This window comes from Lissotriton vulgaris, chromosome 7 (genome assembly GCF_964263255.1).
Source record: "Lissotriton vulgaris chromosome 7, aLisVul1.2, whole genome shotgun sequence".
Taxonomy (NCBI): Eukaryota; Metazoa; Chordata; class Amphibia; order Caudata; family Salamandridae; genus Lissotriton; species Lissotriton vulgaris.
This window is the reverse complement of record NC_141695.1, coordinates 1,675,771,942-1,675,783,656: the sequence shown is the minus strand read 5'-3', so window position 1 is coordinate 1,675,783,656 and position 11,715 is coordinate 1,675,771,942. Positions and strand designations below refer to the sequence as shown.

The 11,715-nt window shown below is 47.1% G+C and overlaps 1 protein-coding gene across 1 annotated transcript in view; it reads left to right on the top strand.

Annotated features, from left to right (window-relative positions):
- The first annotated feature begins 543 nt into the window (after positions 1 to 543).
- Positions 544 to 11,715, top strand: part of LOC147706290 (sodium-dependent lysophosphatidylcholine symporter 1-B-like) — a 138,565-nt gene continuing 127,393 nt past the window's right edge. Inside the window, exon 1 of the mRNA XM_086932736.1 lies at positions 544 to 666. Within this exon, the coding sequence (XP_086788862.1) occupies positions 583 to 666 (84 nt within the window). The 5' untranslated portion in view covers positions 544 to 582. The remainder of the gene's footprint in view (positions 667 to 11,715) is intronic.

The following is an 11,715-nucleotide window of genomic DNA, read 5'->3' as shown; positions in this document are numbered from 1 at the left end:
ATTTGTGCTACGTAAGTGTCATTGCAGCCCTGTGTCACCATAACATTGCCTTTCACACCCCCTCCCATTAAGTTTTACAGCCTCCTGGAAACACCCGCTGTGTAAGAACAAAGCCACACCTCTGCTCTGATGACTTCCAGAGCAGTACAGGCAGCTCACGGTGTGCTGGTGACAAGAGCAGTTGTCTTCGGCCCAGGCTCCCACGGTGACTAATAGCTGCTGCTGAGGTGATCGATTAAGGGAGCAACGTAGGAGCGACACCTGCGTCAAAGCCAGGCCCTTGTGAGTACCGGTACTGTCCTTGATTGAGGAAAAAGTGCCGGTACTCAAAGGGAGAAAATAAAAAAGTGCCGGTACTCAGTACCGGTGAGTACCGGCCCATTTAAAGCACTGATAGTATTGCTTTATAAATGCTGGAAGCAGCAGCCTTGCTCTGCATGGACAGGTTCAGGGAAGGACCAGGCCAGGCCCCTCGAGGGGAGGGCGGCGCCGATGGTCCTCGTTTGGGGATGGGCGGGGTCACGTCTAGGTTGCCCTGCCTGCCCCTCCCACCCGTGTTTTTGTTTCTACGCGCTGACAGCCATGGAGGAGCCGGGGCCGGGGATCCCTCTCAGCCCCGAGCTGCGGGGAGACGACGCCACCCAGGGGGACCCTCGTCAGCCCAAGGTAGGTCTTGAGGGGGCGCTCTCGGGGGACCACTTGCAGCCAGACTAAGAGGAATAAAGTCATAACGGGGAATGGAGGCGGGGCGCGGGATTCCAGGGTGTAAAGGGAGGGTCCCTCGCGACCGGATCCCACACGGAGCACCAGCCCAGCTGAGGTGGAGGAGAAGCTCTTTAGATGACGCCAGGCTTGTCTTTAATAGATAATTCAGAAATCTGACAAGTCCGGTGGTTGTAGCGGGCGGGATCCTTTGCGAACGGCGTTCCCAATTTTTTTTCTAATTTTACACTTTATTTATTTTATTTTTTATTTAATGCGATTTTATTTAGCGCGAACATTCCCCGAAGATGTCAGAACGCTTTACATAAGAACCAGTTGCGATACATAAGGACCCATACTTAATGTTGCTTTGGCTCCAGATTCGCTGACCCTACCCACTCCCATTACACTCATCATAGCTCCTATATTTATTTTAAGCACTTCCACCTCTGGTCAAATCTGTGTCACGAGGGGCAAATAACATTGTCATTGGAAGCCGTCAGGGTAGCTCAGTGGGCTGCGTGCATGCTTGCAAGTTGGAGCGAAGTGGCCGTCTACTGACACAGTCGGGTCCAGCCTGTTCTTTCTGAGCGCTATAAGTGAGTGTCAGCGGCTGTCTGGGTGACACTTCTAGTCTGAGCCCCGCCTAAAGCCAGCTGGGTTTCGGGTGTGTGCACTATGTAAATAGACAGGATGTCTGTCCGTTATCTCACATCAGTGTTATCTGCACGCTTCGGTAATAAGCAAATGGCCTTAGACCCCTGACATGTTGTTTGCAGGCTTCATTCGAGAGAGCTGCCCGTATCTGAAAGGCTCCGGTTCCCCGGCTGCTGAGCTAGACATAGCTACCAAGTGGACACATGACAGGACACTCTGTCCTCTTCCTACTGCTGACAGTCGTGCTAAGCATGCCGGGATATTTTAGCCAATATAAAAAAAAAACGGGAAAATAAATAAATAAATGTATTTAGCAATGTATTTTTATTTATCGTGAATCAGACCCCATCTTGACACCAGGTCCTTTTACATAGGAACTGGAGGTGAAATGGAGTGCAAGAACAAATAGGATACTGATTATCCATAAATTGATATATGTACAGACATATCAATAACATCTACAATAATGTACACCTATTGGGGTAAGTGAGAATGGTGAATAACAATTTGTACAGGAGTATAGGATATTTACAAAGGCACATACATTCTCGGATCATGTAGAAGAATTGAAACCGTCGGCAGACGGCCATTAAGTGACGCTATAGAACTATGTATTTTTAAAAGTTCTACAATATGAATCTGTCCATAACACCTTCAGAATCTGTAGTCAATTTGCGGACTCTTCCAGTCCCAGACTGCTGAGCGCTGCTGTCTAAAAAACAAACATACTGGGTGTTATTATTATTATGCATGGGTCCTGTTGGCTCTTATGAATGCACACTGACTCACCTGTCCCCATGACCTTGAACTGGCTTGCTGCACCTCTCGGTCACTGCAGAACATACTCTCTTGAAGTAAAAGAGGGTTCCATTTTGATACCAGGTTTAGGAAAATGTGAAGTTGTAGCTGCGTTGGTGCTGTCCTAAGGGTGCTGGAGACGAGGAATAAAGCACCACCATGCTACAGATCCTGTTTCTTCGAATCTGGCCCAGAAACGCCCTTATGTTCCAGGATGTTGAACTTGCCAGACCAGTTTGCAGTTGGAGGTGGCTAGATACTGCCTTAGATGTGCCCCCTTCCTTGTACAAGTTGCCTAATATTTTCTTGGCGAAAATCTCTAGGGTTTTCATTTAGTGTGTCCGAAAATGAACAGTAACCTCACCAGGCTCAATAGGAGCAGCACTTTACAATACTTCTCTTTGCACAGGAACACCGTTGAAGTAAAAACCCGTGCAAGCATTTGCACAAACGCATATGAAAACCATATTGGGTGGTATTGAATATACTTGTTTCAGAAATATGTGTGGACAGAAAGTTGTCTTGCAAAACTGGACGTTTACTTGATCTCTGTTCTGGATCTTCAAGTCCTGTTAGCTACTCTCTTTTTTTGTTTTTGGGAACTTTTTGTTATCCTTTTCTGGATTGCATCAAGCCCTCGCCGCTATTCCACGCATCAAGAAATCCTCTATGGGGGGGAAGATCCTTCTCCTACCTAGCGGCCAAAACCTGGAATTCTCTCCCCACCAACCTCCGCCTTACACAAAACCACCTCGCCTTCAGAAAGCAACTAAAAACTTGGTTATTCGACAAGTAAAGCACCCCCCATCCCTAAAGCGCCTTGAGACCCTCTGGGTGAGTAGTAGTGTATAACAAATCTCCGAACTTGAACTTTAACTTATTGCATTTGTGTCTTCAGTTATAAGAGAGGCCTCGTTCTTCAACTAAAAGCTATATTTTAGAAGCATTTCTTTCATTGCCCCTGAGCCATTCTGCATAGGTTGGTGTGAAGCTAAGGGTGAACGGGCAATATCACACAAAGTGAGAAGTTCCTTGACCTCTGACACTTGCACCTCCCTTCTATATGTAGCTGGGTTTCTTCTGATGATGCACTGCTTGTTCCAGATGTCCTGATCCCTCATTAGCCCAATTCCTCCTGGGTTCACAACTTTTCTTAACTCTCAGGGTAGCTGGGACTGATCTGGCATTTCGATGTCTGTTACCAGAAACATTGCACCTCAATCTTTGGCTGGTATTCGGCTGTTCTGCTTCACCCAAAAGGACAAATTTACTCCACTGGTTTGTTATCTGGTACATAATTTTACCAGCTATACTACATCCCAGTTCTCAAGTATTAATTTCTAACTTTATACTTTATACCTTTAAAGGTTGTGTGTTGTTCCCTGTTTCTGGGTCAGTGTACCTCCTTTTCTTCTTTCACCCTTGATATTTGAATGGTACAGCCCACCCCAGTGTGAGGTCAGCAGGGTTGGCTGATGTGCTGAGTCAAGTCCACTGTATGGTTTGGAAAACTATTCCATGCGGCCTGTTGATTTTTCTGCCCTGCTTTGCATCTTTCCTCCGTCCTGCTTGTGGACTCTCTGCAAGCTCAATGTCCGTGACCCACATTTTATTAATCATCAAAGAGAGAGGGAGGGAAAATGTAGCGAATACACTCTTAGTCCACAAAATATATAGTTTAAACAACAAAAGGGTGTAGTTACTGTAACCACAACAGAGAGAGCACGGGGATAGAAATATAAATCTTTTGGATTTATATAGAAGGCCCTCACTCACCAAGCTGGTTGGTGACATGCTTCATCATTGGGCCACACCGGGAGAAGCCGAGTGCCTCCCCAGTGTGCTTTGACGCCAGAGTTACTGCGGAACTGGTTTTTGTGATGTGACAAGTGAAGTGGTGATAGTGTTATTTAAATAAAAATGTCAAGGTTGTGTAAAAAAAAGTTTTTATTAGGTGATCAATCAGACATAATAAAAACACGATGTCGGAAGGGGGGGGGCAATAGATTGTTCAGCTACTTCCTCTTAGGTGAGGTCAGGTCAGGTCAACATGTTTCTGCCATTTATGGTGTAAATTTACCTGGCATTCGTCAGGATCAAAAGAACTAAACCTCAGCGGTATGGGCGCGCTAAGGCCCACCTTGACCAGAGGACGAGTGAGTGAAAAAGATGTGTAAAAAGTGCAAGTTGGAAAAAAAAAAATCTTGGTTAGACTCTGAATTAGTGGAACCAGTTGCACTTGTAGTGTGAGAGAGTCTCACACCATGGGTCTCGGAGGGGGGTGATGGCAAAATTGGCACACCGCCTGCGTCGCCAGGCACCCGCTTGGTACCTGCGTCAGACCCTCTAGAACCGGACCTGAAAGGAAGAACACACAAAGTGACTCCGAATTGTAGTGTAGATGGCTTCTGCCTTCTCGTACCAGGATGTGAGGTGACTGGTGAAATGAGGTTATAGTTTAGGGGTACAGCCTTTCTACCAGCACCATTGGTGAGGAGGCTGTCTATTTGCCCTATCCGGTAAAGTCCAGTCAGTCATATAAATGGGAGTCCTGCCCTAACTTTTGGCACTTGGCGTGTATGTTTTGTGCACGTGAGTTCAGGGACGTGTATTGGCATCCATTTGGGATGCTATGTCAGAGTTGCACAATATGGGGGTTTTCCCCATAGGCTTGGTGTTTTTTCTTGCTGCTGTGAAGTTGCTAGGAAAAGCGAAAGCTGAACTGCCCAACGAGGAGAGGAGTAGCCTCTTGACTTGATGAAAGGCATGTACTAGGCCCAGTGGAATTAAGTTCTGCATGTAGATGACTTACGGCAAGTTGTTTTAGAGCCAGTGGGATCCGCATAACCCAGGTTGGTAGACTTGCCAAGGAGTGAGCAAGGATCACCTGCAGTCGGTGAGCTGCCAAGATACCTTCCAGGAGGATAACAGTGGTAAGTCTGCTCCGCCCCTGACCTATACTGTGCCAATATCCACCCTTTTCAGGCATGAGGTTTTCCTGTTTCACCCAGTTCTTGAGGTTTTTCTCCACAGGCTCCAGCTGAACCCCTTCATTCCAGATATGATTTAAGAGTAAACCACGTGTGGTTGGACCGTAACATGAAATCCCATTGGGGCTCGTCGTATCTGTGTGTTCAGTGGGTGCCTCAATCCTGTAAGATAGTCAATCAACTGATATTCTTGGCAGCAACAGGACCATTTGCAAATGCAGCTTGTAAACTTTGTTACCCTGAGAGAGATCTTTCTTTCCCCTCTCGCCAGCTAAAAAACCTTGGAAAGACTGTTCCACTAATTGAGTCTTCAACTCGTATTGTCGTGAATTGCGTCCCTCAGGATACCATCTCGCAGTCTCCTGGCTGCGTCTGTAACTGAATTAAAGAATAACTGTCCCGAGCACACTGAATACTGTATGAAGACTTACTATGTGATGGAAATCTCACGTTTGTGAAGAGAAAATAAAATAAAAGGGACTGATTTAATGAACTTATAATATGGAAAGAATTTGATCTGGTTTTTCTTTTCTCTCAAGACCCAATATTTGATGTGTTGTGCTCGGGGACCGTTATTCTTTTATTCTGTATTCTTTGTGTTCACACAGAGGAGTTTTGAGGACGTAAGTGGCCGTTTTTCCCTTGTTCCCTGAATCAACTTACTGTAGGATTTACTGTTAAAGTTGGTTTTGCGCAAGGCTAACCCAGCCACGTTCTGTGTTCTACTATGCGTCTATAACTGGAGACTGAGAGGCTAAAGAACTGGTCTTGTCAACCTAACCCCATCTTTTGGATATGGACGGTGGATTTTTGTGATAATTTATTTCTGGATTTCTCTTGCTAGGGAATCCACTCTTGCATTCACAATATCATTGAGTTACTATGCTTTGCACAAAGACCACAAAACATAAGGCCAAAGGGCAGATCATGGACAACTTGATATATGGTACCTCTCAGTGTGGTACCTCTTCCCTATTGATTGATTAATAACCTGTGACTAAAATCCCTCTAACCATTGACTTTAGTGTAGCACATCAATTCCAATGTTTGCCTGTTGGTTAACATTGCAGTAGTAGGCGCCATGCTATTTTGTTCTTTGTAGCGCCTAGTGTTCAAACGTTACTGATAAATTTGGGGATCACCTAGGAGCTCCAGAGAGTGCTTGTATCTTTTTATTTTATTTCTTAATTTTTTGCTTGTATCATACATTTAACCACCCTACTTTACCGAACTGTAAATATAGTCCTGTCCATCATGGAAATTACAGCACTGACAAGATGTTCAGTTTGTGTTGGTTACTGTGTAGCACTGTGTCTGAGTTTCAGCTTCATACCAGATTGCAGAATGATTAATGACTGCTGGACTTTTCTGCTCCTGGCGAGTCTGCCAAAAGTGAGAATTGTAGTAGTCCATTTGGAGTGCCATAGTATTGATTTACCTGTACGCCAGTGGTGTGCGGTATTAAACTCCTGGATTACTGCCCGCTAACCACTCACTACCCCAGTATCCCAGACGAGGCTTCACATTGGCTTTGACGAGTGATGGGATTACTCGAGTCTCGAACTCAAGGGACATTGAATACTACTCACAGCTAACAAAATTTACTGAAGGAGACCTGTTTAGCTGTCTGATACACAGGTGTGAGAAGAGACCTGTCATGAGGAAACTAAAGGTGGTAACCCTGAGGGAGATTTGTACACCTTGCCTGGCACAAGTAAAGATGACTTGAAGGCTAACATTATGGTTTCCAAGTTACGGATGGGAGTGCTTCAGATTAGGGTTTAGAGATAAGTGCGACTAGTCACAGTCCAACCCACCCACACAGAATCTTACACACATTACATTTGAGTTGGCATGTTTAATGCAGAAGTAGAGTCTGATGGGGAAGGCAGTGGTAGGTCTGGATTGTCCTGCGACCAAATACATTTTCCAGTTATGTGACTGATGGAACGTAGTATGAACATATGAATAATCCAATATAAATATTCATTAGCAAAAACTGATTTGTCAAATCCAGCCAAATACTATAAGAATAAAAAAAAATCAAAGTATTACTCTGGTGTTCTTCTTTGAGACCCTGTTGCACAGAGAAATATTGATGGTTGATTGACATGGAGAAATGTGAAGGCCTATAAAGCATTGCATAGGATCTTGTTTTCTGTACGTCTCTCAGAGAAGCATGCAAGCACCTTGTTGATTCTTGGATTGCAGAAGGAATTGACAATAGATGCTGATAAACGGACAATGAAGTATACAAAAAAGTGATTAATGGAAAGCTGGAATTAATCTCAGCAACTGGTATTTACTGAGGGTATGCATCCGAGTCCATCGTTATTTTGCACAACGTGCCACCTCAATTTGGGCTCCGCCATATGCAAATCAGTCCTGACCCTACGCCAGTAGGAACAGTCTAGCCCTAACTGCCAGGCCTGTCTTCTCTGTACTGGCTCATCTTTCGGGTATAGCTTGGTTCCAGTGGCATAGTGTGCACAGGGCCCATGTCTAGGCATACCCCTCACATATAGGGTGTCAAACTGATGTGTACAAATAAGTGATGGATGGAATGCTTCAATTAATCACGGCCACTGGTAATTACTCCGGGCCGCATCCTAGTCAATCGTTATTTTGCACACTACTCCTCCTCAGTTTGGACCCAGCGATCTGCAAACCAGTTTTGACCCCACTCCAAAAGCAACAGTCCAGGTCAGGTCCTCGCTGAACTGGAACACAAGCAACACTAGACCTGTGCGCCCTGACTTGGTTCCAGTGGCACAGTGTGCCCTGGACTCATGTTTGGGCATACCCGTCCTACTTAAGGTGTTGCATTTTACACTGTAGACAGTGAACAGGGTAGATCAGAAGGTGCAAAGTCAGTGTGGGACCAAGACAGGTGGGGAGACATGTCTCCAACAGCATGTCCAGAATCCTGAAAATAATGTGAAAGACAGTCACAGGGCTGACAAGGAGAGACTAATAACATGTTCTTCTGTCACAAGGCTAGTTCGAGCAAGGTGCTGGATTCTATTCCAAAGAGGGTGAGTGCTTTGGGTCTGACAAGAATGGTTACCCTGAGGGCGATTCGTGCAGTAGATTGGATGGCCTTGGAATACAAGTGGTAAACATGGCGAGTAAGCAGGGGGTGCTCTCTAATCAATAACAGCCTGAGGGTCCAAATAAGAGGCCTTATGCCATTCCTCCCATTGTTCCATCTGTTCTCTTCTGCTGAATGATGGGGGCCCTGGGTCCCAGTAACCAGCCTGTTCTCATGGTCTGGAGAATGAGTAATGCTTCACTTTTTAGCTCACTCCTTAGCTCAATCCTTCCAATACACATGATGTTATTTATAATAACATCTCCACCTCTCAACTGGCTTCTCCTGCGGGCATCTTTGTGCTCTGTTGCTTTGCACACTCTATTCTTCAGGTGTTTAATCTCTTTTCTGATGCTGCCCTCTATGTTCCCTACTTCCTGTCACAGAGCTTTTTTCCCCTCTCTTGGACAGTCTACGTACCTTGGTCTGAATAATTATAATCCCTTTATTTCACCCAGGCATCTTGGATTTGTCTACATATACTAACACCACACATAGAACCCAATGCCTTTTCTTCTGACCCCTATCTTTTGTACTTTTCTCTGGTGCAAGTGCATTGCTCTCACCTGTTCAGAAGGGTGTGCATGTACTTCTTGGCATAGGAACATGAAATATGGTGTTGGCAGTTCAGGTCAGGGTGGACCAAGAACTGCCCCAACCGTAAATACTGAAAGTTATCGAGGTGTGTCCAAGAGCCCCCATCCTTTTCCATTTGTCGAAATAAGACTCAAGCCAAATGGCTGGGTGCCATGCTCAGTGGGTTTATTGAACATCCTAGCCTTCATCATACAGAGAGGTCCTGCCTGCAACAAGGGAATATTGTTAAAGCAGCTCATGGAGATGAGCACCACAACCTTCTGGATAGGATGGCAACACAAAACCCTCCTAGCGCTAACTATTCTTAAAGCTGTCTCTCTTTTGGACACGTGGCACCTCTCCATTTCTGAACTGACTGCCTTGGGAGGGGTCTCCTATAGGGTGCAAAATGGTATGAAGCGAGGCATAACCCAAATCATGTGAGGTGATATCAAGTCAAACAACATTTGTAAGGCGCACCACCACATGGATATCCAGGTGCCACATGCAGCAAAAGTTACATTTTCCCTGCCTGAAAATTTTTCATGCCTGAAGTTAGTGAAGGCTAATTTGCATTGGCTCGCCCAGTTTAAGTTTGAGTTTAAAATCATTTTTAAAGCGCACATACACCAGCGGTTTCTTGGCGCTAAGTCTAACAAAGGTCCGAGGCCAGAAGACAGGGAAAAACTGCAGCAGGTTTAGTCGAAGGACTTCATGAACAGGTGAGCCTTGAGGAGTTTCCGGAATTGAGGGTACAGGGTGAGGGTTCGAAGTTCAAGGGGGAGGGAGTTCCAGAGGAGCGGGGCCAGGGTCGCAAATTTCGAACCTCCCCACTTCTTTCTCCGGTAGCGTGGGATGGTGAGGAGGGACTGGGAGGACGAGCGAAGCTCCCTGGTGGGAACGTAGGGGGTGATCTCAGATGAGATAAACGCCGGTGCCAACCCCTTTCGAGCCAAAAAGGTGATGGAGGCGAGCTTAAATTGGACCCAAGCCCGCACGGGGAGCCAATGTAAAGACTTCAAGAGGGGGGTGGAGTGGTGGAATTTCGGGAGTTTGAAGGCCAGGCGGGCCGCCTGGTTTTGGATCTGTTGCAGACGCGGTAAGCTATATGCAGGGATACCTGCATATAGGGCGTTGCCGTATCCAGGCGGGCCACCACCATGGCCAAGATGATAAGTTTGAGTGCAGTAAAAGAAAAGAAACGGGACACCCTGCGTATAGTGCGCAGTGATAAGAAAGAAGAAGAAACCACAGAGCTGACCTGGGAGTGAAGGGTAAGTTGGAAATTGAGTTTTATGCCTAGGGTTTTGACTGAGGTAGAGGGAATAGGCGAAGGGCCAAGAGAGGGGGGCCAGAAAAGAGGGGACCAGGGGCTGGATGAACCACCCGTCAACACCAGCTCGGTCTTATCGGGGTTGAGCTTCAGGTGGTTGTGGTTCATCCAGTCCCGGATATGGAGCATGACAGATTGGAAATTTAGAACAGAAGAGGGGGAGGAGGACAGATTGAAAACAAGCTGGAGGTCATCCGCATAATTAAATACGGCGACCTCCATTTGTTGCAGAGAGAAGATAAGAGGGGCGATGTAAAGATTAAAGAGAAGAGGGGAAAGGGAAGAGCCTTGGGGGACCCCGCACTGAACTTTCCGAACGTCCGCAGTGAAATCACCCAGGCGGACAGCCTGGGTGCGGTCGCTCAGGAAGGAGGATAGCCAGACCAGAGCGGTGCCCCCGATCCCCGCTGCCTTGACACGGGAAAGCAAGATGGTATGATCCACCGTGTCAAAAGCGGCTGAGAGATCGAGGAGCAGCAAGGCCTGGGGCTGGTTAGTATCCATACCCTCCCTGAGGTTGTCCAAGACCGAAATGACTACGGACTCCGTAGAGTGTGCGGGCGGAACCCGGCCTGGCGGGGGGAAAGAGCTCCATGCATCTCCACAAAGGAGCTCAGAGCGCAGGTGACATGGCGCTCGAGCACCTTTGCCAGAAATGGCAAGAGGGAGATGGGGCGGAAGTTGGCAGAAATTGAGGGGTCCGCACCGGGCTTTTTCAGGATAGGCACAATAACCGCAGATTTTAAAGGGTTAGGTACCACGCCTTGAGCAAGAGAGCTATTGAGGAGGTGGAGGGGGGGGGGGGGGGGTCAGGGCAGGTGACGAAGATGTGGCGGAGGATATGGGCAGGGCAGGGGTCAAGTGGAGAGCCAGATTTGACCAGAGGTACTAAGGAGGTCAGAGATTCCTTAGTTATGGAGGGGAGGGTGGTGAGTTCTCCCTTGGGAGGGGGACATTGGGGGTCAATGAAAGAGGGGGAAGGAGGGGGGATGTTGGCTTTGATGGTAGCTATTTTGTGGATAAAATAGTTGTTGAGGGAGTGGCAGAGTTCTTCGGACGGGGCGGGCTTTAGGGTTGTTCTGTCCGAGAACGCCAGGTTATGAACAATTGCAAATATTTCCTTAGACTGGTTTTCTTCAGCGAGGATTTTGGAGGAGAAGTAGGTGGTTTTGGCCTCCAAGATGTCTTTTTTTATATTGGGCCAGGGTGTTGATGAACTCCAATCGTAAAGAGGGGCAATAGTTTCTCCTCCAGGCCCGCTCCGCGCGACGTACTGCTAGTTTGGTGGCCTTCAGCTCTTCGTTAAACCACCGGTTGGCGTCCTTCTCACGCCTGGAAGTAATACGTTTGAGAGGGGCAACAGAATCGCAGCCTGAGGAGAGCCATTGTTTAATGGCCTTAACCTGGGAAAGGGTGGATAGGCCCTGCAGGGAAGGGAGGGAGGTAGTGAGTAGGGAAGAAAGATCTTCCGGGTTGACTCGGCCCCAAGCTCGGACCCAGGTGTTTTTGGGGCGAGGGGGTTTGGCAGGAGGATGAATGGGGAGGGAGAATGAAATCAAGTGATGGTC